The sequence below is a fragment of the Echiichthys vipera genome (assembly GCF_963691815.1).
Source record: "Echiichthys vipera genome assembly, chromosome: 22".
Taxonomy (NCBI): domain Eukaryota; kingdom Metazoa; phylum Chordata; class Actinopteri; order Perciformes; family Trachinidae; genus Echiichthys; species Echiichthys vipera.
In genome coordinates, this window is record NC_139847.1 from 13,216,896 (window position 1) to 13,243,459 (window position 26,564).

The 26,564-nt window shown below is 39.1% G+C and overlaps 2 protein-coding genes across 8 annotated transcripts in view; one reads left to right on the plus strand and one right to left on the minus strand.

Annotated features, from left to right (window-relative positions):
* Window positions 1–26,564, plus strand: part of rpl34 (ribosomal protein L34) — a 189,308-nt gene that overhangs the window by 41,056 nt on the left and 121,688 nt on the right. The window lies entirely within an intron of this gene.
* col25a1 (collagen type XXV alpha 1 chain) overlaps window positions 1–26,564 on the minus strand; it is a 158,594-nt gene that overhangs the window by 19,470 nt on the left and 112,560 nt on the right. For all 7 annotated transcript variants that reach the window (XM_083937553.1, XM_083937549.1, XM_083937550.1 and 4 more), the window contains 10 exons: window positions 20,278–20,304; window positions 18,448–18,492; window positions 16,311–16,355; window positions 15,731–15,757; window positions 13,008–13,052; window positions 6,580–6,612; window positions 5,950–5,985; window positions 4,091–4,135; window positions 1,942–2,004; window positions 819–887 (listed from right to left, as the gene is read on the minus strand). In XM_083937553.1, the coding sequence (XP_083793679.1) occupies window positions 819–887; window positions 1,942–2,004; window positions 4,091–4,135; window positions 5,950–5,985; window positions 6,580–6,612; window positions 13,008–13,052; window positions 15,731–15,757; window positions 16,311–16,355; window positions 18,448–18,492; window positions 20,278–20,304 (435 nt within the window). The remainder of the gene's footprint in view (window positions 1–818; window positions 888–1,941; window positions 2,005–4,090; window positions 4,136–5,949; window positions 5,986–6,579; window positions 6,613–13,007; window positions 13,053–15,730; window positions 15,758–16,310; window positions 16,356–18,447; window positions 18,493–20,277; window positions 20,305–26,564) is intronic.

Consider the following 26,564-nt stretch of genomic DNA (forward strand, 5'->3'; position numbering starts at 1 on the left):
CTCAAGTACTGCACTATGTAGGAAGGACTGTACTTGAGTATTTCCATTTCATCCAGCTTTATACTTCTGCCTCACTACATTTATATTGCACTTTTTACTCCTCTACTTCTGTCTGATAGTTTACAAATTATACATTTTTATCCCCTTCCTGTCCAGTGAAAACCATATATCTCCAGATGTGTTGATTTTGAATGTTTGATATCAATCGAAGGATGAAATGTTCCTTTTTGCGTTGAGAAAATGATCCTACTCTTTGAGCTAAACAAAGCCTTTAAAAAGCCTCTTGGATCAGCTGGAAAATGCATCGCCGTAACGCTGAAAACAAGGCTGTTTATTCTGACGCCGTGAAATGTTTTCAGAGATACATTCTGACATGATAATTGTATATAATATGATGCATTGCTGTAGATTAAACTACCCAACAGAATATAAAGGAGTTACAATTAGTGCAACCTTAAACATCTACAATGCAACACACATTAAAGAATCGGTAATATTAATCCAAAAGCATATATGATGGGATAACACTGACCATTTTTCTGCACAATAAGTACTTTTAATGCTTTAATTCAGTTTGCTGATAATACATGTTTTCTACCCAAATAAAGTTTTGAATGCAGGGCTCTTACTTGTAATAGAGTATTTTTACAATGTGGTATCTTACTCAAGTAAAGGATCTGATACTTCTTCCACTACTGCTGAAAAAAACAGCTATGAACAAGCAGGAAGCTTTTCAATACATACTACTAAATAATCCACTTTTCCCACAAGTGACATTTGTGTCTGCACACATGCACAAGTGCATGTGAATGACTGACCTTTGGTCCAATGGGTCCAAGTTCTCCTCTTTCACCCTTTCCTTGTGGCCCGTGATCTCCTCTCTCACCCTGTACGGACAAAAGAACAAACCGCTCAACAACTCTGTTCTCCTGCAACCTGTATTTGCCATAGAGAAGTGCTGATCAAGGCCCAGTTTATTTTTATTGTCAGCAGAAGAGCTGTGATGCATCTTCTGAAGATCAGGCTTTAACTTCCAATTTCCTTAATTTTATGCAGTATTGACATGACTGAGGAATCTACTATAAGAGCTCCCCGCCCTCCTCATGAGTTTGCTTACTCAACAGATTCACGTGGAATCACATGTAATATTTATGCTTAGCACGATCTGCCTCCTGGTAGACTGTGGCTTTTGACAAGGTGAAATGTGATTTTTAAGGGGAAAAAAACAGAACCTTAAGTTGAATATGTAAACAAAAGCCTTTGTTGTGTGCATTTTATCATATTGGGAAGTGACTTAAGACAGCCAACAGAGGGGGGTGTGGGGTAACTCAGAGCCCATAATCTCTATTACTTATTTCTGATACTTAAAACCAAATGTGATTTTTTTAGCAGCGTTGAGTCAATTAGGCTGTGGTTTTCTCTTCAAATAACTGCTTACTATTGATAACCTAATGGCTCAAATAAATCTGCAGACTCTTAACTTGAAAAAAAAAAAAAAGAAAATCGGGTAAAAGCCTAGTTCTCTCAAACCTGTGAGCAGACCTTAACATATGGAAAACCCATCAGATAAAGTGTCTGCTGCTATTTTTCAACTATACCCTGACATTTTATCAATGCACTGCAAAACAGCCTGATGCAAAAGGACAATGCCAATACCCATTCTAGTGTCTGGATTATGACTGCTGGCTCCACAGTGTGATAATGTCAGGATTCAAAAGGGAGAGGCGAGGATTAGCTCATTCTGACCACTTCAAAGTGACATTTTGAAGAGACGGAGGCTTAATCTTTTGGTAAAGTGAAAATCATACATAATGAGACCATAAACCCAGAGGAATTACTGATTTCGATGATAATCACACGGATGTGATAAAAAGCGAATCTTCATTGTGTTACTCATTGTGATAAACAGTATTGCCCTAGTTACTGTGAATTGTCACCAACCTTAGTTCCTGGGAGTCCGGGAAGCCCTGGCTCTCCCTGGGGACCGAGAAATCCAGGCTCACCCTGGGAAAAAAGAAAGCAAACAACAAATATTACTTATTTTTCCACAGGGCATTTTTGGTGTAGCGCTACCTCCACCCGCTGCTAATGAGCGCTAAACACAAACACAAGATGCATGGCCAAACATATCCAAAACAACAGGCATGCACTTACGCACGCACACACAGGGACACAGGGACACATGCGACACACACACACACACACACACACACACACACACGCACACGCACACGCACACGCACACGCACACACACACACACACACACACACACACACACACACACACACACACACACACACACACTATCAGTGGCTTGTTAATTTATCCCCTGGTTACATTAATGACTCTCCCTTATGAGCCTTAATAGACGTTACGACTGACCTTGTTAGAAACTCATCAGGGCACAAGAAGCGTCGTGCTTAAGTGTGTGCAAAGACCAGGCTCTCTGCCACTTATAAAGCTTTAACATTTTTGCATTTGCCCTTTCACTTATGAGGAGTGATCATTCAGTATGAGGTGTGATGTTCGATTTGATTTACATCACATTTGATTGTAAAATAACTTAATTGCTATACCATCTGCAACCAGAGTTCCCACCTACTGCCGTTGGGGCCCTCTGGAAGCCTTTGGAGAGGTAATGGACACTTGCCACTCAGACTTTTAAACTTTGATTGGATACACAGCCAAGAATGCAGAGCAGAACAAAGTTCACGCTGAGCTAAGAACCCAAAAGTGCTACGTTAGCTAAATATTGTTAGAATCCATCAAGCATTCAGGCCTCTTAAGTAAAAACAGGAGTATATAAAATGTAAAATGAAAGGGCTTCTTTATTAACAAGACCAGCACATAGCAAGCACACAAAAAGAGAAAAACCAAAACAGCTACAAGCATCATCCAATCATGCCCGGGTGAGCATTCATGTTATATTTCAAGCTAATGTTCCTGAGAAACATTGAGGTGGTTGGTATTCTCTAAGCACAAGATGGTACGTAATATCACGTGCCTCTTGTTTTACAATCTGCTGTTTGTTTTTTTATGATACAGTAAACGAGCAAGCACTTTAACTCACACAAATTTGAAAAATGCTATATACCTTAAAAAACGTCCTTTTGTAACAAGCTGTAGTTTTTGCAGCGAGTCTCTTGATGCCACTATTAGGAAGCTGACTCAAGTTGTTGACAAGGATGCAGTGTTCCAATCATTAATTCATAGACCTGCACACTAAACCTTAATGAGACAGTTTTCCTCTGGCATGATCAGATCAAAAGCATTGACTATTTGGCCTTGTCAGTTTGCCTGAGCTCCTTCCTTTTCACTGCACTGAATGTAAAGGCATTACTGCGAGTCTGATACTCAAGCATGAGGCATGACCATAAGTCAGCTGAGTTTTGCTCTGAACTCTGCTACAGACAGCACAGTTGCCAGAAAAACAAATGTTGGCATTGTACATTTCTGCAAACTGTAGAAACGCAGATATCTATAGTATTTGGCACCCTTCAGTATCTAAACTCCTCAGGTAACATAGTATAACAGGCACTAAATGCTGCTTAGCGTTGAGGTCGGGATGTATGGTTAGATCAAAAACACATACACCCTGGACTTTCACCCAGAAGACCACGTGTCCAGTGTGAAACTCAAACTTAGAAGTACGTAACAGATGTACTTATTTTAACCCAAATCACAATCTTTTCTTTAACCTACCAAGTAGTTTTGATGCCTAAACCCTAGCCAAATAGTTTTGTTGCTTAAACCTAACCAAATAGTTTAGATGTTTAAACCAAACCAAGTCGTTTTGTTGCCTAAACCTAACCAGGTCGTTTTGTTGCCTAAACCTAACCTAGTCATTTTAAGTAGTTTTTGTTTGAATTCACAACTTAAAAATAATGACCAAGTGTACCGACAAAGATGAGTAGAGAATGACGGGTGGAAGTGTTTCAGAAATGTCGAGATTCAACGTATCTGTGGTTTGCAGGAATGTACAATGCCACCATTTTAATCTGGCGACTGGGTTGCTACGGATGGGCTGAAGATGATGGACAGGGACAACACCAGGGGAATGACTTAGGATAAGAACAGCAAAGCATTTACCTTTATCCCTGGGAGTCCAGGCAGCCCTGGGAGTCCTGGCTCACCCTACACAGGAAGAGTGTGACATGTTACAGCCAAGCCAAGCTAAGCTGAGTCAAGCCTCATTTGTAGGCTCTTTGGGGTTCTATTAGCTCTACACTTGATTTTTCTATTTGTGTTTTCTCAGGCTATCAAGCTGCTGTAATTCGGAAGTGGCCTGCTGTCCGTAAGTGTATGTTGACTGTCATTTGCTTGCGGTAAGCACTAGCAGAAGATACTGCACATGCACTTTCAAACCAACTCATGCAGCCATGGCTTGACAGTGTGATTAGTACTTGTTATAACACTCACCCTTCAAAAAGTGCAATGAAGCTTTATTTTGATGATTTGATTGGTTTGGGCAAGTGTGAAAAGTTCTGCTTTATATAAGGAAAGACTGTCAGATGCTTTGCTGCTGTGGCTTCAAGGTCGTTAGACTTTGGCAGTGTTGGAAATCAAGAGTTGGTCTATTTTTCTGTTTCCAAGGTCAGGTCATTGTAAAGTTGAAAACTCCAAACTCCCAATATATGCAAGTTGGAGTAATGCACAGCCATTTGATTCAACTGTGGAAAATTACAGGTCAAGTCTTTTGTGAAGCATCTGCGTGACTTTCAACAGAAAAAGTCCTACTCTGAATAATTTAACACTCTATCAAAACCATTGTATTTATGGCATATGAAAAGTAATGATTAGTGCCACACGAGAATGATCAACTGCAACGCCACTCAGGGGATCAGAGAGAGGGCTGTAAATTTCCACTGTGGCTAACGAAAGCATTGTAAGCCTAATGAATAAAAGTCTTTCTTGTAGACTGCTACATCACCAACACTTCAATGCCATCCAATGGTCATATTTAATGGGCAACAACAACCCAATCTCATGATGGTCATTTTGATGAGAAATTTGATTTGATTTGTGTGTCAGCAAAAGCAGAATGGCTGTAAAATGAGAGATAAGATAAAGCAGTCAAAAAATTAGTTAGGCCACAAGTGTTGTCTTTGCAGCATTGCAGGAAAAAAAAGATTTGCCAAAAGCCCTTCTGTCTGTCTGGAACCAGTTTTGCAAACAGAGAAAACAGAGTGGGAATTAATGGGGCCGAGCACTTGGGATTAAAAAGTGTAATTAGATGAGGCACTGGTGCAATCTCGGCAGCAGTCGGGTCAAGGGACAAGGTTCTATTTTGCAGGAAAATAGCTCCTCTTTTGCTGCATGCTTATTTTATTATTATTTTTTGAAGTTTCTCAACAGCAACTGTTTCTTTAGCAATATTGTTCTGATTTTCTTGGAAAGTGTGTCAAACACTGGAATTAAAGAGAGAGGCCATACTAACATTAATTGCTTAAACAGCTAAAATCTATGTAGTTGGACTGATGCAAAGCAAAGTAATAGGATCCAATTACCTGGTGGTTTTAGACTCTGTCAAGTACAGGTTACAATAAAATGGAGCAAACACATCAAAGAAGATTTAGTATATCCAGAGGTGTTAGTATGATACCTGGAACCTTGAACTGGCTCAAAACAAGTATTAAGCCAAAGTCAATGTAAAATGAGTCAGAGCACTGTGATGTACCAAAGTCTAAGGTTCCACTCAGTCCCCCATGTATCACCATCCTTAATACGCTCAGTGAGGTTCAACTGAGTTTGGAATGCTCTTATCCAAACTTGAACTATTTTATCTTGCACAACAGGCTCGAGCTTCACCTTTTACATTAAAGCTTATTTTGCTGTGGGTATTAACAAAGCTGAAAAATAAATCTACGGAACCTTGAGAATTTTCTGTTACGTCATAGTCGAGTACTAGCTATTTCTATATCTACTGTGTAGCAAAGTGCAATTATTACCTTTACTCCACTCCGTCCGGGCTCTCCGGGTTCACCCTGTAATACACGCAAAGAGGTTTCTTTGGGTTGCACCAGCTATTTATAAATACATTAATAAGTTTGTGTTTTGATTCTTTCCTAAGTTCTCGGAGCAAATTTTTACAGCGGCCACAGAAGTACTGCAAACGAAACATACCCCTGCGGCCCAAAAAGCATTTTCCCCATAAGCCACCACTGTAAAAGAGACATCTATAAACTGCAGGACATCCCCAACTGCAAACAAGGTCGATCTAGTATGAGTCTTTCTATTGTGAGTTTTTAATTCATGAAGTTTTTATATTTGTGAAACTCTTATTGAGCCAAGAAATGCGATTTAAAAACCTGTGAAACACTGCACATATTCAGTGGGCTGCATAGCATGGAAGTAAACCCGGAGGTTCAGAACGTTTTTGGAGGTATGCGCCACTCAAGCTATTCTCATTTAACTGTATGTGCCATTTTGTGATCCGGTTTCCATTCTGATAAAACATACATGGTAAGAACTTAATTTGTGTAGTGCAAACATTTTTAATCTAGTGACACTTCAATCTCATGTAAATCTAAACTTGCAAACAGCCGGTGAAAAACATTTAGCATTAGCTTAGCTCTTACCTTAATGCCTGCTGCTGAGGAGCCTGCATCTCCCTATGAGAAATATAAAAAACAATAATTAGAAAGTTACAACATGGAAAACCAGCCATCCAAAAGTGACAGAGGCTATTACAAGACAGGATAGGACTTTATGTACAGGAAGGGGCATTACTGTGCAATCACAGCTACAAAAATATGAGAGGAGCTTATTTTTACTGAACGATGCAGAACATAATTTCGCAACTCTGCATTTGTTGTCTAGAATTGTATGAAATCCAATAAGAAGGAGGATTGTTTGCTCATATTATAATTCATGTTCAGATTGATTGTACTTTCTCACAAATGTTTGAGACAGCAATTTTTTAACTACAGTGTCAGAAACCATTTCACTGTTTTTTCACTGTCAGAGTACAGCTGCATACTGGTGATGACATGACATCTCACACCATATAAATGAAATCCCCAACACTATACTGTAGGAGATAAGGGGCTTGAAAGACCCACAGCTGCAACTGTTTCAACCATTTTTTTTCATTGCATCTCCTCAGGTAGGGTATTGAACGCCAGTAGAAGGAAACAGAGCTACTTATATCACATTTTTCCAGCAAAGTCATCCAAACATCCAGAACTCAGGCCCTATCCTATGCACTGCATTACAGCCTGCCGTGTACAGTAAAAACATACATAAAACAAGGGGCCAATAAGCATAATTATGGGCGGTTGGTGGGAAAAGGGAGTGGGTAGAAGCAGACTGGGTCTTTAGCTCTGCTGTGGTTTCACTACACATACGCCTTGCGCTCAGAAGTTGCAGAAGGAATGCCTCTCACCCTCAGCTTTTTATGGGAGTCATTACGATACATAGCACACAAGGCATCTTTAATTGCGGCATTTTTTTTGCAGACAATAAACTGTGTTACTGTTTACAGCTGGGCTTTGTTGCATACTGAAGTGTGCCTCTATCCCTATCTTAAAAGTCATCATACCAATTTTTATATGGGCATTTCAAGTACAAAGGATCCAAGAGGATGAACTTCTACAGTTAGCTGTGTAAACAGACTCCTCATATGACATTATCAAAAGGCTTCCATGGGATTTTAAATGATGAAGTAAAACGTTTTCGGTCAACTACTTAAGAAACAACGTGAATATCATGTTGCGGTTAACCTAAAAATGAAAAAACAGGACATTTTACACAGAGGCCCATTATTCTGACTTTGTGTCTTGGTTGAATTGTTTCAACAAAACAAACATCAAAGCCAGAGCTGGTTTACACCTGTTGCTTTTTTGGCGGGGAAAGAAATGTAAGACTGCCTCACAGCTGTACTTAATTATTACATCTTATACAAAGAAAAAACTACAAAAGATCTCACCTTGTTAAGCTCATAGACAACCTTGGGACTATATGTAAGTATGTTTAATGTTTTTTCCATTATTAATCTCAGCAGGATGAGTCCATAAGGAGCTTAAACTGTGGACAATAAGAATTTACAGCACAGTTTACACACTTTTAATCAAAACCCCCTGAGAAAAAAGTATGAGAGCATGCTACACACACAATTAACACTTGACTCTCCTGCTGCTGAACTGATAAACCCTATTGACAGTTTCTGTCATGACAGACTTAATACAAGCGACACCAAGTCCAAGAACCAAGTGAGAGTTTTCACAAGTTTAATGTATTCCATATGAAGTACTATGAGATGGAAAAAGTGGTGGAGTTGGGAGGTGAGCTGAGGTGTGGCACGGAGTGCTGAAATATCCCAATTGGGCCAATTACCATGGTGAGGCTACAGTCGGTGACTTAACCACAGAGCAGAGCGGGACGGAGAGCCGTCACCACAGCTTTACTTCATTATAAGCCCCCAGAGCTGTCACTGCATATTGGCATTTACAGATAATATCATCAAGATCGCATAATGTACACTTGGTAAATCAGGTCATTTTCCAGCTGTTTGCGTAGCAAGAGTGAATGAGATGGAGAGGATTAATCAGCGAGCAATGCAGCCGGACCAAAGTTGTGACAAATGTATCCATTAAATGTCACCACAGCCTTCAGAACATGACTCCTACTTTATATTATAGTCATTAGTAAAGATGACCAAATATAGTGGCCTCAGCTGGGTATCGACCTCAGTCACCGAGTTAGAATATAATGTGAGGCAACACAGATTATGATTGGCTCCCACAGCAAAAAAGCCCTGCCAACAGTTGAAACACGGCCAGTTCACAAGAGCTTGGACCGGATCTTAGGATTCAAAATTTATACCAACCACTGTGCCACACTAGCCAGAGCCAAGAGCTCAGCCTGGAAGTTCCCAGAACCAATTCAAGAGTTTACTTAGGAAAATTCTTTAAATGTTTGAAGAAAATAAACCTATCTCTGGGGTCTAACTTTTTCAACCAGAAGAGTCACAGTTAATTTCACACCTAGTTAAATACTAGGCAGAGTGCATTAGAGGTAAATGGTTTAGAACTAAAGCTTTTAACTGTGTTGATGATTTGTTTTAAATGAGGCCAGGGATGGACATGTAGAGGCTCTTAAAATATTTTCCATTAATGGCTTATGAAAGCAACCCAGCAGGTACAGATAATGAATACTATGAGTGAGTATACTAAAGAGTGTTGAAAAATAACAGTGCATTTAGTCAAAGACACCTGCTGCTTACTACTCTTAACTTCACTACCTTTATTGAATGGTTATCATTGCAATCATTTTGCAGTTCAAGGTTTGTGCATCCAATATGATTATCCTAGCAAAAAGGATGCATTTTTATAGGTTAAATACCTTGTTGTTGAGCCCCTATTACATATGCCCTGTGTTTTCTGTGTGGCAGTTTGATTAAACAACGTATTTAGGAATATGCACCATGTCAGCACATTATAAACTAATATTTTGGATTTGACAAAGGCCCCCTCTACAGCACGGACTCAGATGATATTGTATTTTCATTGTGCGAATAGGAAAAGCATCTCTAAAGCCCATCAATTAACATGTTATATCTGGTTTGTTCCATTTGTACAAAACCGTGTTGAAAAAAAAGTTTGTTTTGGGGGGTGGGGGTGGCTGTTAAGTAGTAAAGATTAAGGAAGTTACTGTTCCTGGCCATTAAATAGTTGGGGCAGTAACCACCCATAAAATGGTACATTATCAGGTTACTAAATGAGCTTTGGAGGTACTAGAAAGGTGGATATTTTTTGACAGAATCAATCTCGGCCATGGTTACAATTTCCATGTGACTTTTGTCATCCCATCAACTGTCAAGTCTGAACACTCCAAGGTTGGACTTGCTTGCATTAAGATCTGATCAGCCAGACCGCATGCCAAGGTGGCCTGGCTCGCCTTGAGTTTGAATCTCAGTTAAGTGTAGACAGCATGTGGGCACAATCTGGGCAATTTTATCTAACGTAGGTCACGCTTGCGTCATTTCGCTGCCATGTGGTGGCACTTTTTATTTTCCCGAGTGAGAGCAAAGAGAACTGGGCTGGTTCCTGGAATGAGCCATTGTGCATAATGAGGATCTCTCCTGCGTTACTGTTTATACTTTCAGCTGTATGGGAGTCATGTTAAGTTACTGCTGATGAAAACCCAACATTTCCTTATTTTGATGCTACACAATAAAAGCTTTTCAATAACAAAATAATAGGAGACTTTTATTGGGAAGAATTTATAGGAAATGAAATTTGTTTATCACAGAATTGGTGGAGCTTTGTTAGCAGCTACTCTTCAATAAAAACAAGGGGCTGGAGCACAGCTGAGACTCTCTGTCATTACTGCTCTCTCCTCAACGGGTCTTGTGCCAGCCCTGCTACTATTATAAAGTCTCTCTTTGCATCCAAGTGCCATTTTGGATGCACCTATTGTGCAACAATAACGTTATATCCACGCTGAAATATATTCGATCACTATCCGATCAGACAGGCCCCACAGTAAAAAGTAGTTACACCATACAATAATATAAAATGCATAGTATAGAGTACTTAGATTACCTAGGAACATTTTTCCGATATATAAATTTTGAGCTAATACAATCTGTAACTTGTAATAGAGTACACAGCGGCAGTATTTCAAGTACCAGTGTGTAGGATTTAGTGGCATCTAGTGGTGTGGTTGCAGATTGCGAACAACTGAAACTTCTGTGTGCAAGAGCTACGGTGGCCGATGTAAAAATGTAAATGGACCCTTATGTCGAGCCAGCATTTGGTTTGTCCAGTCTGGGCTACTGCAGAAACATGGCAGTGCAACATGGAGGACTGTGTAAGAGGACTCACTCTGTATGTAGATACAGAAAAACGATTCTTATTTTCTGGTGTTTATACACTAAAGAAAACTATCTCATTTATTGATATAATATTCCATTTCTGTCAAAAGATCTATCTTAATCCTACTGAACCTATAAGTAAATGATCCGAGTACTTCCTCAACAACTAAATACAAATGCACAGCACATGAAACGTGTCTTAAATCAGGCATAAAACTTCATACTTTTCTCATTCATGATCCAGAGCATAGATTATGTCTTTTATGGTGTGAGGGAAAGAGATTTAAATTGCGTCTGAGAGTGAGCGTGCATGTAACAGAGTGTATTATGTCCTTCACACTCTACAGATCCCCCGCCTTCAAAACAATCTCCCTTTGTATCATGCAAAGCCCGGTCCGACTGCTTGCACTGCCATTTCTCTCCCCCCTCTGCACTCCCCGAGGTGTTTCTGCTCACCATACCGAAGCTTTCACTGCCTCACCTCTCACCCCGTGTTACCACATTTTCCCTGCAGTGCGTGCTGTGTATTGTTAACTTTGGCATCTTCAGCATGAAGGACTAAAGATGCTCTCCCCTCCTCTCCTCAGTCCCCTCTATTCTGTGGTTTCCTCTTCCGCCAGTGGAACAATAACATCAGGGATGAGCAATTGTAAGAGACTCAGTTTGTGGAATGACATGTAGTTCTCCTCTATCTGATCCTGTGTCCAGTCCTGTGCGTGTATATGAGCATGCGTTAGACATTTTTTCACTTGCACTGAAAAATCAATCAACCCTCGGTGTATCTGACATATGTGAAATTCATCTGGATGTACACTGAGTTATAACTCTATTGATTATTCCTACCATATGTTGTGCACTACGCTCACTTTTACATGCTGACATCGACGATCTGAGAAGATGAGGTAATCCATACCAATAAAAAAAAATCCTCACCTTTTCCAGGTCTTTACGCTACCTTCTGTCTCTTTTTATTGTGAAATACATGAGTATGCTCTTGAAGAATGAATGGCAGGTGACCGGCTACAGAATTCTGAATTCCCATGGTACTCAATTCCACTTTTTTCTTTTCCACTCCTGCCGTGAAAATCCATTTTTTTCACTTTTACTGCGTTGAGGTAGACCAGATCAAAGCGGTGCTAAAGCTGCAAAGTTTTATTGCCCTCCTTTCCTTTTTGTTCACTCATTCTCCACAGATGATATCCTGCATCTGTTTCCCTCAAATGGTGTCTTTTTTGGCAGCCGTGTTTGGCAGTCTTTTAAAAAACCAGAGTAGCCCTAAAGTGAGAAGTTATCAAAGTTGTTCTCTGCTGAACAGCAATAAATTGGCAGTGACATTTTGAGTACACTGCTTCTAGTCCGATAATGATCAGTTATATTTTGTTTTTATACCTAACTCTGTTAACTAGCAAAGCAGCATCTCCAGTATATAAAATAATCACAATAGTTTGTGTCTGCTCTCTGTTCTTAGCATGTGTTATCATTTTGGCAACATTTGGAAGAATTTTTTCCCAGAAGTGTGAGCCAAAAACTTGCCTGTTCCAATCCATAATTGTTTGATTTCTGAAATGCTTGAAAACAAGTTTGAAGAGAAAGGACTCACAAGTTTTGTCATGAGGTCATCCAATACAAATAAGACTGTGACTTATTTTCATAAATGATGTAAACACAATAACAGCAAAGGCAGCATGAAAAGGGCTTGACATGATGTCAATGTACTAACACAAAACAAAAAAAAAACAGCTTTCCCCCCCAGAAAAGCTCTTTGGGCAGAAACATGAATCTATTACTTCAGCTCTGCTCAATCTGTCCGGCACGGCTCCACTCTGCCTTTTGTTGGAAATGGATCCCAACTTGACAAGCTGTCCTGATGATAAATGGTCCCAAATTAATGCAGGAGCCATTTGACCAGAAAATGTAGCGTCAGCATAGCTCTGCAATTAAGTCTGCATTAAGCACAAAGGACACACCAAGTGCCAGCATGATTGCTATTGTGCAGCCTTGACTACAGCTGATGGCACTTGACCTCAACTACTTCTTCTGCTGCTGCTGCTCTCCACAGGTCTCTCCTCAGATGGCTAACATTAACTTTTTTTTTTTACGTTTTCCGGGCACAGCCAGACTCTGCTGTTTCTCTGTGCAGCTTCCAAGACATAAACACAGAAAAGGAAAGGTAAAGTGGAATTTACATACCTTCTCTCCTAAATCACCTTTCGGTCCATCTTCCCCCATATCGCCCTGTGATGAAATCCCACAGGAGGTAAACATATTTCGTCCATTGAATACAACAATTTGTCTATGCAGAAATAAACAAGGTAACTGAGAATCTAAAATCTAAAGAAAAAGACATTAAACACGATCGCCAGATTGTTTAAACATGCAGAACACACAGTAGGACCTTGACAGTTCTTCTTATTCTGTGATTGACTGCCGTGTAAAACAGCGTAATGGATGCTTAGAGAAGAAGCCAAGTACACTGTAGCAAAGACAAAGTACCATTACTGTGCATGTTAAATTCTCTTTGGTCACTAACTGAGTCATCACACATGGTTTAAATACAATTTCAGGTGACGTAATACACTCTGTGGGGCATTGTGGAAACTGCTGGCATCAACTGTGAAGAACTTCACTTCTAAACTCACAACTTTTCCATCTTAGTTGCTTGAAATAAATTAAATGTCAGGGCTGTGTTTAGCCACCTACAGCGGCATCATAGCACTATGGATGGCACTGGCGGTTTTAATCCGGACTGAAATATCTCAACAATGGATTGATTGCCATGAAAATTTGTACACTGCACAGTTATCATTGCACTGCAACAAATCGAGGTGATTTTACATCAAGACCATTATAGCCTAATATGTTCCTAGTTTGAAGGTGAGCAAATCCTACAGTTTCAAATAAAAGGCTGTGTCTGTGTGGAGGATAATATCCCCATGATGTCAGAATTTCAAGGAAATGAGCCTACTGTAATAAGTTCTGTGCTTCTCAAACAATCCGGTTTTATCTGTTAGAGGCTGGCACTGCTTTCTTGAATTTGCCTCCTGGCCCTTTAGTTAGCAACCAAAGCCAAAAGCAGCAGTTTATGTTAACATGTTTGGCTCCTCTCAAAATAAAAGCTCATAGTACTTTGGAGTGAATTTTAGTGCTGTCTTTGGCAATCTTCGGACTGTCTTTCACTTTTGATAAATCCATGGTTTTATATTAACTAAACGGATTGTGAATCACAAAGTGAATCGCAATTCCAAGGATTTGATATCAAAGGTTGCGTCCTTGTGGAGAATATTAAACAGGAACTTCAAGAAAATGAGCTTACTGTAACAGGCACTACCCTTGACATGAAGAGTTCATCAGTTTACATGCATTGTCATTTTTGAATCTATGAATCTATCGGTTAGAAGTTAAAATAACTATAAACAGCAGATTTGAAAGCAGACATTTTAAATAATAACTGGAGAATAGCCTGGGACTAGGTTTGGGCTTTTGCTCTTGCTTTAAAAGAGAGGCTCCGCATGCATGTAGCCCTACTTTCTTTATCTGAACACATCTGATATATAATAATCAATGCATTTTATACTATATATCTGTACAAATAAGACACAGATAGCTCACATAAGAAATAGCCTATAAATACCCAAATGTATGAGCTTGAAATCAAAAACAGAGCACTCTAGAGCACTCTATCAAAGTCCTCATCAAAAACAGTTCAAGTTACCAATCACGTACAGATGATCACCATCACTGCAATATGAATGCATCAATCATACATCAATAAAAGCCTATTAAGCATGGCCAAAAAAAGCATATTGTCAATATTTTAGAGACGCCTGAAAATCATGTTTTCAAGGGAATTCATGTTTTATTGAGAGGAGCCAAGCTGACTCCCCTGTAGTCTGCACCCCGCTGATGATAGTATAATGAAAAAGCATTAAAATAAAACTATTAGCATGTTGTCGGAACCACAAAACAACTTGTTTTCCTGAATTTGCCTGCTGGCTCTTTACTTGACAAACAAAGCCAAAAACAGCAGTTTAAGTTAACAGATCTCACTCCTCTTTAAAATATTATGGTATTTGATTAAAAATATGGGAAATTACATTACACCTACCTAATCAAACCTATTACAACACAGCGATAGATGTCTGCTCTTTACTGTGAAATCATGGATAGTTTTTCCTTTTCATACATATAAAATCTTCAACATCACTCTAGACTGGCAAGACTGCTCTCAACTTACAGAAATTCAACCCGTGACAAGGCCAGACATGAAGACGTCGCCTCATTTTAACCTGGTTGACCCGAATATGTGCCAAAGTAATCTCCTCTATAGATGCAGTTTGCATAACTGTACTGAGCCATTGTTGGTACAATTCTCCACAGAGCACCTATCATGCTGTGAGCAGTAGTGTGCTTCATTATACAGTGATTCAGGTGAGTTAATGACAAAAAATAAGTCTCTGATTGAAAAAACTCTTAACTATAACTGAGTACAAGTGCCTGAAGTCAAGTTTTGTGATTGATGAAGAACACTGAGTCATCACCTCCTCCCCATCTTGTCTCCCTCTGGACTAGTGTTCACACTTCCCACCCGCTGCTGTCCAACAACAGCGAATAATGGCACTATTAGAATTAGGGAATGGAGAGAATAAGGCTGCTTTCCCTCACTGAGGCTATTGTGTGGGTTCAGTGTTTTTTGTCTCCTCCAAGGCTTTGAGTTGGAGAAATTGGGCTCAATTTTGTGACTCACTGTATTACTGACTCACTGATGGCCAAATCTCAGAAGGGAGTCACCTTTGAAAACACTGTAGTTGTGTGAAGTAAAGGCAGAGCTGCTGTAATGATGGCTCTTCTTACACATGACGGGATATCAAGAGTGATGCTAACAATAATGTTTGTGATCTGAATTATCGCTTTACCTTTTCACCTCGCTCTCCCATTTCACCCTGTTGGGAAAGAAAGCAGAGTATTAAACACAGAAAAGCTCAGGCGGAGTTGGGTTCAGTTGGGAAATGATTACAGCCACTAAGGGTCAGATAGTATCTGGGGTTGAATTCATGTTAGATTATGGAAATTCCCCTGTGTTATGGTTGCTTTTTTTCACCCAGACAGACTCTCAACTATCAGCTTTTTGAAGTATTTTTAAAACGTGCACAGTCATTACTGAAAGTCAATATTAACAGGAACTCAACTGCTTAAAATTTCACCACAATTTCAGTTCATTAAAACCTATTTGTAGGTACCACTGTCACATTAATACACACATGTTCTTATTCATATATTGGCACATTTAGATCATGTGAATGTGAAATCCAAAAAAGATGGATAACAAGATATGTATGTTTTTTTGAATGAGAATGAAAAACAATATGTGCATAGAAACAAAGTATAGTGAGAAAAAACAATGTATAAAAATGGCAAAACGTGTCCAAAAAAATAAAAGTATGGTTGCCATGAATTTACAAGAATTAGAGCACACAGAATATGTGTGCACCAGACCTTGGCTCCGGGAACACCGTCCAATCCTGGGATGCCAACATCCCCCTATGGACAGCATAACATACACACAGTGGCTATATTCAGTGTGCTGTTTCAGCAGTGTGAACTCTCATGTGAGGTCAGGAAAAACAAAAAGCTTCACATTTTTTCGTTACATAGAGATAACCTCTGACCTTAACAGAGGTCAAAACAGTGTCATCACTGAACAGGTGTTGTGTATTTGCAGGATAGCTGATAATGGAATAGTAGATGGTGTATTTTACTATATTGCAAGGAATGGACTCTCCGTCCGGCTGAGACTGAATAAATTCCATAAAATGCCCCCCAAAAGTTCTAAAGTATTACATATTGACACCTGAAACCTAATCTTTAAGTAGGTAGTATAAACAAGCTGATTAAAGGCTTAATTATCTCTGGTTTGGTTCTGAACATGAGCAAAAGAAGAAAGCCAAGTCCATCTGAGTGATGTAGACCAGTTCACTGCGAGTCTGAATCCCACGGCTGTCACTGAGAAACCAACCTCAGTCCATCTGTTGCCAAAAACAATTAATCTCCTGACCTTTGCAGCATCATTAGCCTTTTAGAAGAGTAGCAGCTATTCCTCAACCCAGAGACAAGTTTAACTGGATTACTCTCATTAATGTATCCAGGATGGGAAATAAAGCAATCTATTATTAAATTAAAGTACATGTCAATGGGCTGCTCAACACTGGCCATACTGTAGGGAAACTGGGTTATTGAATGTACTTTTTTTTTTTCATTTTGGTATCCCATTTTATTTATTTTTTCTTTCTCGGTTTATTATTGTTTTCATTTTTCCCACAGTGCTTTGTTTTCATGAAGCATTGTGGGATATGAGTGTGTATGATGTGTGTATAGGGAGTATCCCCTGAGTTACACACCAGTGGTGAAACTGAACTAAATGCTGGAGTCATGTATCATCTATCAGCCCACATATGGGAGTCATTGACATAATTATGATGATATATTGCGATAATGATGATGGAGTCTGATTAAAAACTCCTAAACGGGGCTGATAAGGTTTGCATTAGTAATCATCTCTTTTTAGTGGATATCTATGTCAGATCAATATGATGTCTGCCAGTCAACCTGCCACTGCTGGCAGAGCAGCCTTTACTGCTGTGGACTTCAACTTTCTGCATGAGTGACAGTTACATACCAGAACAGATTCTCTTTTATAACTGCATTGCACAGCTTTGGAGTTCTATTTCATGCTGGCAAACCCTACTCCTTACACAAGTATGGAATTAGGCCTTCAGCTTTTGCTGTCTCCACATTCAGTTTGGCTTTCACTCTGGTTTCTATTACAACCATGCGTGCCTCTCTGCTCATATCTTCATAAATGCGTGCTTGAGATTAAAAAGATGGTGCCTCTCAAATCATCTCCCCATTCATTCTCGTCACTCATACCGTCGTCTCTTCTGGAACGAATACGCTTTTCCGTTTTTTCCCCATTGTGAAACACCTGCACTGTGTCTTCTTTATTTGGTTTGAGAATGAAATGCAGAAATAAGCTGAGTGTGAGCAGATTCACAGGCAGCTCCACACGGCACTTGTGGTTAAGACTTTAGGATGCAGCCCAGGGGATTTCTCCCAAATAGGATAGCGGTTTGAAATTGTCAGAATGCATGGCAGAACTTTTCTAATATGAAAAGTGTAACACACTGCCAAAAAGACTAATGAAATCTCTACATATGTTAAAGTGAGTCTTTTGAAGATAAAATGCTTTCAGGTGTGGATTAAAGTTAGACTTCTGTTTTCTTTTATTGCAGTATTTTGCCAGGGAAGCATTATAGCATGTTCAGGCTAAACCTAGAGAGGCTGCTCAATTTAACTGAACCTATCTAGCATTATGCAAATCTGAACAAGACAGTTCATGTCATCATGTTTCCTTTGTCAAATCCTCCTGTTTAACTCCAAAAGAATTATCTGAAATTTTCACATTTTTCTCTGAGAAATAAGATTTTACAACTCAAGAGATTAAATGACTTGTTGATAAAGACTATTCTAAACAAGTCTAAATAGCTAGTTAACAGCCATTAAAAGGGTATAGAAATGTGTACCACAACCATCTGTATTTTTTGCACAAAGTATATCTTTATATGAATAACCTCACCTTCAGTCCATCAACACCTGGGCTGCCAGGAGGCCCCAGTGAACCCTGAGAAATAAACACAAAGACCTTCAACAATCATCCTGTATTTTGCTTGCAAAGAAACTAAGAGCACGACACAAATAAACATATGACAAGGTACTATGTCTTTCTACTTGTCTACTCAGTGCCCAAAACATCTTCCAGTGGACCCAACACTCCAAAGAAAGACATACTGTTCTAAAAAAGCTTACAAAACCAGGCCAGAATAAATGTCATCCATGTCAGATTTTAAATTCCTCTAAGTTATGGACGATACAGGCAGAGGGGCTAATTCTGTTGAGAGAGAAGTCAAAGTAAAAAAAAAAAAGGCTTTACATATACTGTAGCTCTGAATTTTGCATGTACTTAAAGCAGATGATTTAGACTCTGAGGTTGTACCAAGCATATTTTAATGAACTCCCACTCTCTAGCATAGTGGTTTGCTTATACTGGCTATTTGGGTTTCTCTGTAATAAAAATGACTTACTGTTACCATAGTCACATTTATAGATGTATCAGAGATGAGTGAAACAATGGTACATAGACTTGAAGTCACTCGGAGTCATGCTATTTTTTAATCATTTCTTTTATATACTATTGGGAGTAGCTCAGCTGGTAGGGGGGTCAGGTCCATGTCCAAAAAGTTTGAGTCCCTGCCCTAAGCTGCACCTATCATTAAGGCAAAAAGCCCCAAAAATAATGGATAGGGAATGGATCACACTACGTTGTGAAAGCTGATAAAGTATCCTATTACTACATATACATGTTTAAGTAAATGATTCACACTCTTCACACTTTTTATCATGTAGTGACACCAAATCATTCAGCAAGGTGATGAAACTTGACTAAATGTTGACTTGGCCCCTCCGCTCAACACAGCACTACACCAGCAGTAGATCTAATTGAGTAGCCTCTGGGCCTGGCTTATGAGTCATTAACACGGCGGTGTGTCATCATTGACCCCTCCACACACCCCCTCCTACGCCAACGGGAGGCCTTGCGGACAGATGACAGCGCAGACAGGAAGTGTCTGATTGGGTTACACTGAACAAACACTGGCAGCTACCTGATGGCTGGATATGGCTTACATCTGTTCCCCACATCAGTGCCGCCAGGGACCCGCGGCCTGTATCGCAGCTCTTAGCTCCAGGTTCTCTGTTCTCTGTCTCTCTTTCCCCCCTCATGTTGTTCCAGCCTTAACTCTCCTCTTGTCTATTTACTTGCCCTGATTGTGGCCTTACATCACTAATCTCCAAGTGATCGCATTCAACACCCAGCATATTTTTATTTTGAAAGTCATTTGTGCAACTTGTGCAGTTGCAATCGAATACAAAATATTATTTGGATGTTTTGGTTTCTTGTATTACATGCACATTCATAAGGCAATATAATGCATTCATAAGGATCTATTAAATTATTTTTTGCATATTTATAATCATGCATGACAACTTTTATAAAGTATTGTAAGTGGTGGACATAATGTATTATAAGTTCAGCATTCATGATGCATTATACCTCCATTGGAAAGTAACAACGGTATAAATAACTAACATGATTTTAGCCAATTATAAAGACACACAGAGAACTGCTCTAATGAACCATAACAGAATATATAAATTCTAGGTTTCTGAAACGGAATAATATCTTAATCATTCTTATCAATAATATACACTGTAGCATGACTTTATGAGCTTTAAGTAAAGTGACAGCACTGCAAATGTGCTTATAATGCATTAAAGAGATGACTTCATTGTATCTCATTTAAAAGAATGAGAAGTGTCAATGGAACAAGAAATTATTCTTTGGACTTACCTTCTGCCCTTGTGACCCCTCAGGTCCCTATGAATAAGAAGAGAGTGAGAGAGAGAGAGAGAGAGAGAGAGAGAGAGAGAGAGAGAGAGAGAGAGAGAGAGAGAGAGAGAGAGAGAGAGAGAGAGAGAGAGAGAGAGAGAAAACCGAACAAAAAGAGTCCATGTCAGATGAAATAATATGATTTCTACAGCCAACACAGTCACAGCAGAGACTGGCAGGGCTTTACTAAGATTTCATACAGTGAGCACACAGCCTTCAGGCAGAACCAAAATTACAATCGACCCCTTGTTTTATTCTTCGACAAAGAATGAAAATCACTCCGTGCCTTATTTTCATTGAGCTTCACCATAAACATGGATCTCTAATGAGACCGTGAATAACGGAAACTTTTATGGTTTTTATCTTTTATGTTGATCTCTTTTCTTTATTCATTTTACCGACTGTAAAAACTAGTTTGGCTGTTCGGCATCCTATGCCTACAGTCCAACACATACAGAGAAGATACATAGAGAGGTTCATTACCTACGCCAGCCAATCGTTGGAAAGCCTTAAAAAGCTAATAAGTTAGACGGGACAAAAAAAGGCGCCACACGCCCAACTGAGATTTAACTCAGTGATGGATGTGTCTGGGAGGAAAGTTTCTATTCTGAACCTGCTGTTTACCACAGTGAAACCAGAGGCCATGTTGGACCCTCCATCCCCTCCACCTGAACCTGCCTGCAGGACTGCTTTAGGACTAAAATTAGAAACCAAGCTGAAAGTCAGTTTCTTCCATGTTGGCTTCACAAGGCTTTTAGTTATTAGAACCCTCAGCAGTTCATCAACACCTTCACGCTTGACTGTTATTACACCTCATGTTGGCTAACATTTTTCTCACTGTCGGCTCAGGATATACAGTATATCGTGTTATTTGGCTCATCACTCTCAGTTGAGTCAAGGCCAGGCAGACGTTATACCCCACCAGCTCTCTATGACAACAGCTTTCTTACTTACTCATGGTGATGCAGTATAATTGGCAAATCCTAAGGGTTTGTTCCCTGATGAGTGTTAAAGGTTTGTGTGCCTGTATTCAAATGTAGCCAACAAGGACACATTTAGGGCAAAAAGTATGACTGTCAGTGCAAATTTCTGTGAAGAAGAAGTGTAGCTTGGTGGTGGCCAACTTGTGCCTTGTGGCCAAAGCACCAACGGATGCTTGGCTTAGCTGAAAGGACCACAATGATGGCCAATTTTCTGAGAATAAACTGTTTGTTCGATTTTTCCATATCTTGTTTGGCTTTTGTTGATGAAACAAGGCGATCACCAAGTAACTGAAGCTCAAAACTTTCCCATTCTGATTTTCCCTAAAATCTCTGCAGCAACAAGTTCTCACATTTACAGAAATGGCCCACACAGTTGCAGCGCTTTTATAGTGCATTCCATCTGCACTCATAACAAAAAACCTCAATGAACAACTTTCATTATCGCAGCCGACCAAAAAAAAAAAAAAGGTTTTCCTCCAGCTTGCATTTAAAAGCCTTTGTGTGTTATCCTCAGTAGGGTTTGGTAAACATCTTTATGACCCACTAGGTATGTGAGAGCATGTGCCACTCGCCTGAGCACTAATTAGGTTGGCTACATCAGAGAACACTCAGGAGCTACCGACTGAAAAGGAGACTTTCACAAAGTCAAGGGCCCTTGAGGAAGTCCTGGGCCTGGCTCTTTTGTTGTAAACTTTGGGCCCTATCATTGCTAGAAAATTAAAATGGAGAATAATCATTGGAATAAACATTTTAAATAAGAAGGATAATTTTTTCAACTCAAAGTATTCATCATGACAGCATATGCTCAGCATATCGCAACTTAGCTGCCTCATTTAACATTCATAAAAGAAAATGCTTCACAAATATGCAATTTCAACAGGGTGCCTATTGAAGTCGAGCATCCGAGCTGAAATACAAAGCACTGAATGTTTGCTGCTTTCATTCATGACTCCGAAATGACAAACAATGAGGCAATTGCCAGGTCAATTCCCACACTCAGTCTGCAGTTGAACCCTCAGCCACTTGAAGAACTTCCAGAGTTCTCACTCAGCAGTAACAGGGAAAAATATTTCGCCTGATCAAAGCAGAAAAGCTTCATGTTGGCATTTACAAAGACTCTGTTTTACTTAAAAGATCTTTGAAAAAGCTTTGCACCATAATGCTGTTATTTACATTCAATTACGGAACTGGATTTTTTGACAACCTGGGTCTTATTGTCTTAAGTTTGACCAATGTAGCTATAGGTTAGCATAACACTGTGCTCACCACCATGACTGTAGAAGTTGTGTGCTTAATTTAAACCATGGCTTTTCACTGTGTAAGACTTTTCAATCACAATAGCTTTACTGCTTCAACTACTGTAAACAAAGCAGTAGATAGTTAGAATATGGCACATACAGACCACCCAATTACACAGTGGAGTGTGTGTCTATTTTATAGCGGCTTTAACGACAATTTAGACTGTATAACTACACAAAGTGTGTGGTTTTTTTATAAAGCTGATTCTAATTTAGACTGAATATTTTGAAAATCCACTGTCTTTAGGCAGAAAAACATTAAAGGTTTCATCCTGTAAAACGTGAGGTTTCCATGTCTTTTTTGATTTGATAAAGCAGGTCAAGGTGTTGTGCTGTACTCAGAAACCGTGTCCTTAAACAAGCAGTTGGGACTTCTATATGGTTATAATGTCACAACTGTACTATATACAGCATAGGTAGAAAGTGCTGCTACAGCAAAGGCAGTGCAGAGACGCCAAAAGAGTGCAGATGCTGAAGACCTGGAAATGCTGACCAATCACAGCAGACTGGGCTTTTTTTAGGAGAGGGTCTTAAAGAGACAGGTGCTAAAACTGAGTTTTTCAGACAGAGGGCGATACAGGTATATTCACACAAGCAGTATGAGATAAGTAATGTAAAAACATTCTGGTAGAAACCAAAAATAAAGTATGAACCTAAAATGAGCATAATTTATACCCTTTACTGAAGTATTATTAGGATTTAGTATTTTCCACTAGGATGATATACTTGACACTGCAGGGAAATCGTTGCATCATAGGGAACCAAAATGAGCAGAAAAGTATACAGAGTTTAGTGAGTTTAGAGTTGTTGGCGTTAAACTGGTACTACTCACTGTTCTAGGGAAATTTAGACTTATATTTACATTTTATTAAAATAATTTGTCATGGACAAGGCACTGAATCATTTCATTCTTTAATAAAAATGAATTTCCATATTGATTAATCCACCTAATTTTTTTCTTAGTTAATGGCATACAGTCCAAAACCAAAAGATAAAACAGACAAAAACCATTACATTTGGGAAATTGACACAAAACTTTTTGGATGGAACCCAAAACTGACAATAGGACCCAGGTTGTAAATAGAAAAAAAATGTTCCTTTAAGAACAAACAGATTTGTTCCACAGAAAAAAAAGCTTTTTGCCTATTGATGTCAATATTTGTATTATATTACACAACAGCTCATGTCCTAAACCATTGACTCACGTCTTTGCTCCTCATGGTTGACTTCACATCAAATGGAAACTTAGTGAAGGACACCAAAATATTAAAGGTTTATCTTAATTATACAGGCATATTAAGTATTAGTTATATCCCTGCATGCATGTCTGTTGTGTATTTAAACAAATAAGGTGAGTCGCTGGTGCACTGTGGGCAGTTATAGAATGAAAAGTATGTTAAAGAGGAGCAGAAAAAAGTAAAAAAAAACACCAAAAAAAGCAGTTACAAATAGAACTCTACATACAATACATAATTGGTTTTCTTTTTGAAGCAAAATCAAGTCCAAAATGAAAACTGTGTGCAAGGCTGCAAGCCACCTTTAGAGAGCTGAAGACGCCTTTAATTTACCCCAGAGAGACCTTATGGCATTGATGGTTTTAAAATGAGTCCTGAAAATATTTCCTTTTTCTTCTTCTTCTTCGTCCCACCTCCCCCCTCCTCCTTGTTGCTCCACAAGAGCTTAATCCTTCTAACCAGCACCATATGTCCTGGAAGGCTGCTGGAAAACTCTGGAATCTACTCTTGCTTCTTTAACAATAGCATATACATCAAAAACAAGCTGAGCTGTGTCAAGTGGGCGCTCCTAGAGCAACGTTAAAGAAGCAAAAGTTGGTAAAGGACCGAAGTCAAAATCCCTACCTCGAGTTGACTTGATCAAAGATTATCCTTTCAGCTCGCTGCACAAAGGGGAGCCTATCAGTGTAGTTGCTTATGCACATCTAATTCATATTGATTTCCAAAGGTCGATCAGGGGTGTAGACTGGTGTTTTGTTTCTGGATGGAGAGTTTCTGTTTGAGTTTAACAACCCAAATGATCACTTACAGAAACTTTTCTCTCAAATTCATTATATTACCTTTGCTTCAAAAGAAGTCTAGCAAACAAACAACTCAAAACAGAAGCTCGAAACACTATTCGAGCAGCCATGTCACATCCCATCATTTTACAACCTCTCGGACGTGCTCATATCATGCTACTTTGGGGAATGATTTCCAAATGATGACATTATTCCTTGTTAAAAGTACATTAGCGTCATGCTGTGTATATACTCATGAAATAGTATGCCTTATTTCAAAAATTGCAGTGTGCAACGCTTGTCGTTTATTCAAAGCTCTGCGCGAGGCCGCCTAGCTCAGTTTGAATGGGATTCACCATTCATCTTTTGGAGAAAAACTCCAGCTGCTATCATGAGTGGTTGTATAAGCAATGTAGACTTATGGGAGCACACCTGGGAACACTAGGAAAAGTATTGCAAATCTTACATTCATGACACTAGGAATTTCAAAACAAAACTGTTCTGCTTACACAGCTACGACGGGGGGTAAAACATATAATGAGTAAAACATATAATGAAAGCTAATAAAAGTTGATCCCATCCCTTATTATATTCATTTTCAGATTCATACTTGTATTTAGGGAATCACTTCGAACTGCACTGTCACTGCAGCCGGGGAATGACTGTAATGGCACCATAACTGCACTTTCTACCTATATCATATAGTTGTGACATCGCAACAGTAGAGAAGTCCTGACGGCTCGTTTAAAGACACAGTTCCTGAATACAGGCTATGTGCATTTCTCTGTGGTTTGATACTTTCACGTAATTAACATGGAACCTCGACCTGCTTTATAATAAAAAAGAAAAGAAAATCTCACTTGTTACAATGTGAGGTGACTTCAAAATGATTAGCACATTTAGCTTTAATCGCCTCTTATTATAGTTAATGTATTTCTCTCACCACCTAGGCCTCCCCATCCTTTACTCTTGTCCGTTTCTTTCCAATCCACCGACTTTTTCCACACCATGGAAAGAATCAGAGATGGAATCGAAGATGAAAGCAATTGATAGCACCTCTTCTGTCAGCTTCACTTACTCTCCCCTGCACTTGTGAAAACTGACATCACAAAGTGTTTTCGTATGTCACGTTTTCCGTCCCTGCTTTCTCTGGTATTTGGCTTGACCTATTCAATGTAGCTTTTATGAGGAAACTTTAATCAAGTGCTTTATTTGCTGAACACCACAAGTGGTATCCAATTGCTGTTAACTGGAACAGCTTGTCCCTACTGTATGAGGGGGTTTTGTGAGAGAAAACAAATGTTTTTGCAGGGTATCATAAAATGTGTTATTAATATTCACCATCTTACCCATAAATCACCTCATGAATACTTTTGTAAATTAAAAAACAAACATAAGTGGCTTGATTGCTTTGTTAGTTAAAAACACAAGATTAAAATAAACAAACTCTCTAAAAAAAATGAAATAGATGAAATGGAGTAGTTATGATAAGATCAAAGTTGGTTGGTTAGCAAATTAAAACATGTCCTGTAAAAAGAAATTACAACACATATTCACAATTTCTCAGAGTAACAAAGGCAGTCAGTCTGACAAGGCTAATACCACAGTAGAAAAAGATATGTAAATGAGAATGTCAAAGAATTATTCAACAACTTATTAAACAAAACAACCGGCCTTCAGATAGCATTAGCTATTTTGGAAGGCTTTGGCATCTTTGGGTTGTTTATGCATTCAATGTTGGACACAGTTGAGTATATATATGATGAAAAAAGTCAAGTATGTTGAGAAGACTGATAATATTCTCATGCCTGAATGGTAAATATGAAGCTATCTCCAATAGGCTGGTATTGTAGCTTAGCATAAAGAGTGGAAACAGCTAGCTTGGCTCTATCAAAAGATATCAAAAAATGTCTACCTGCACCTCTAGAGCCCATTACTTAACACATCATCTTG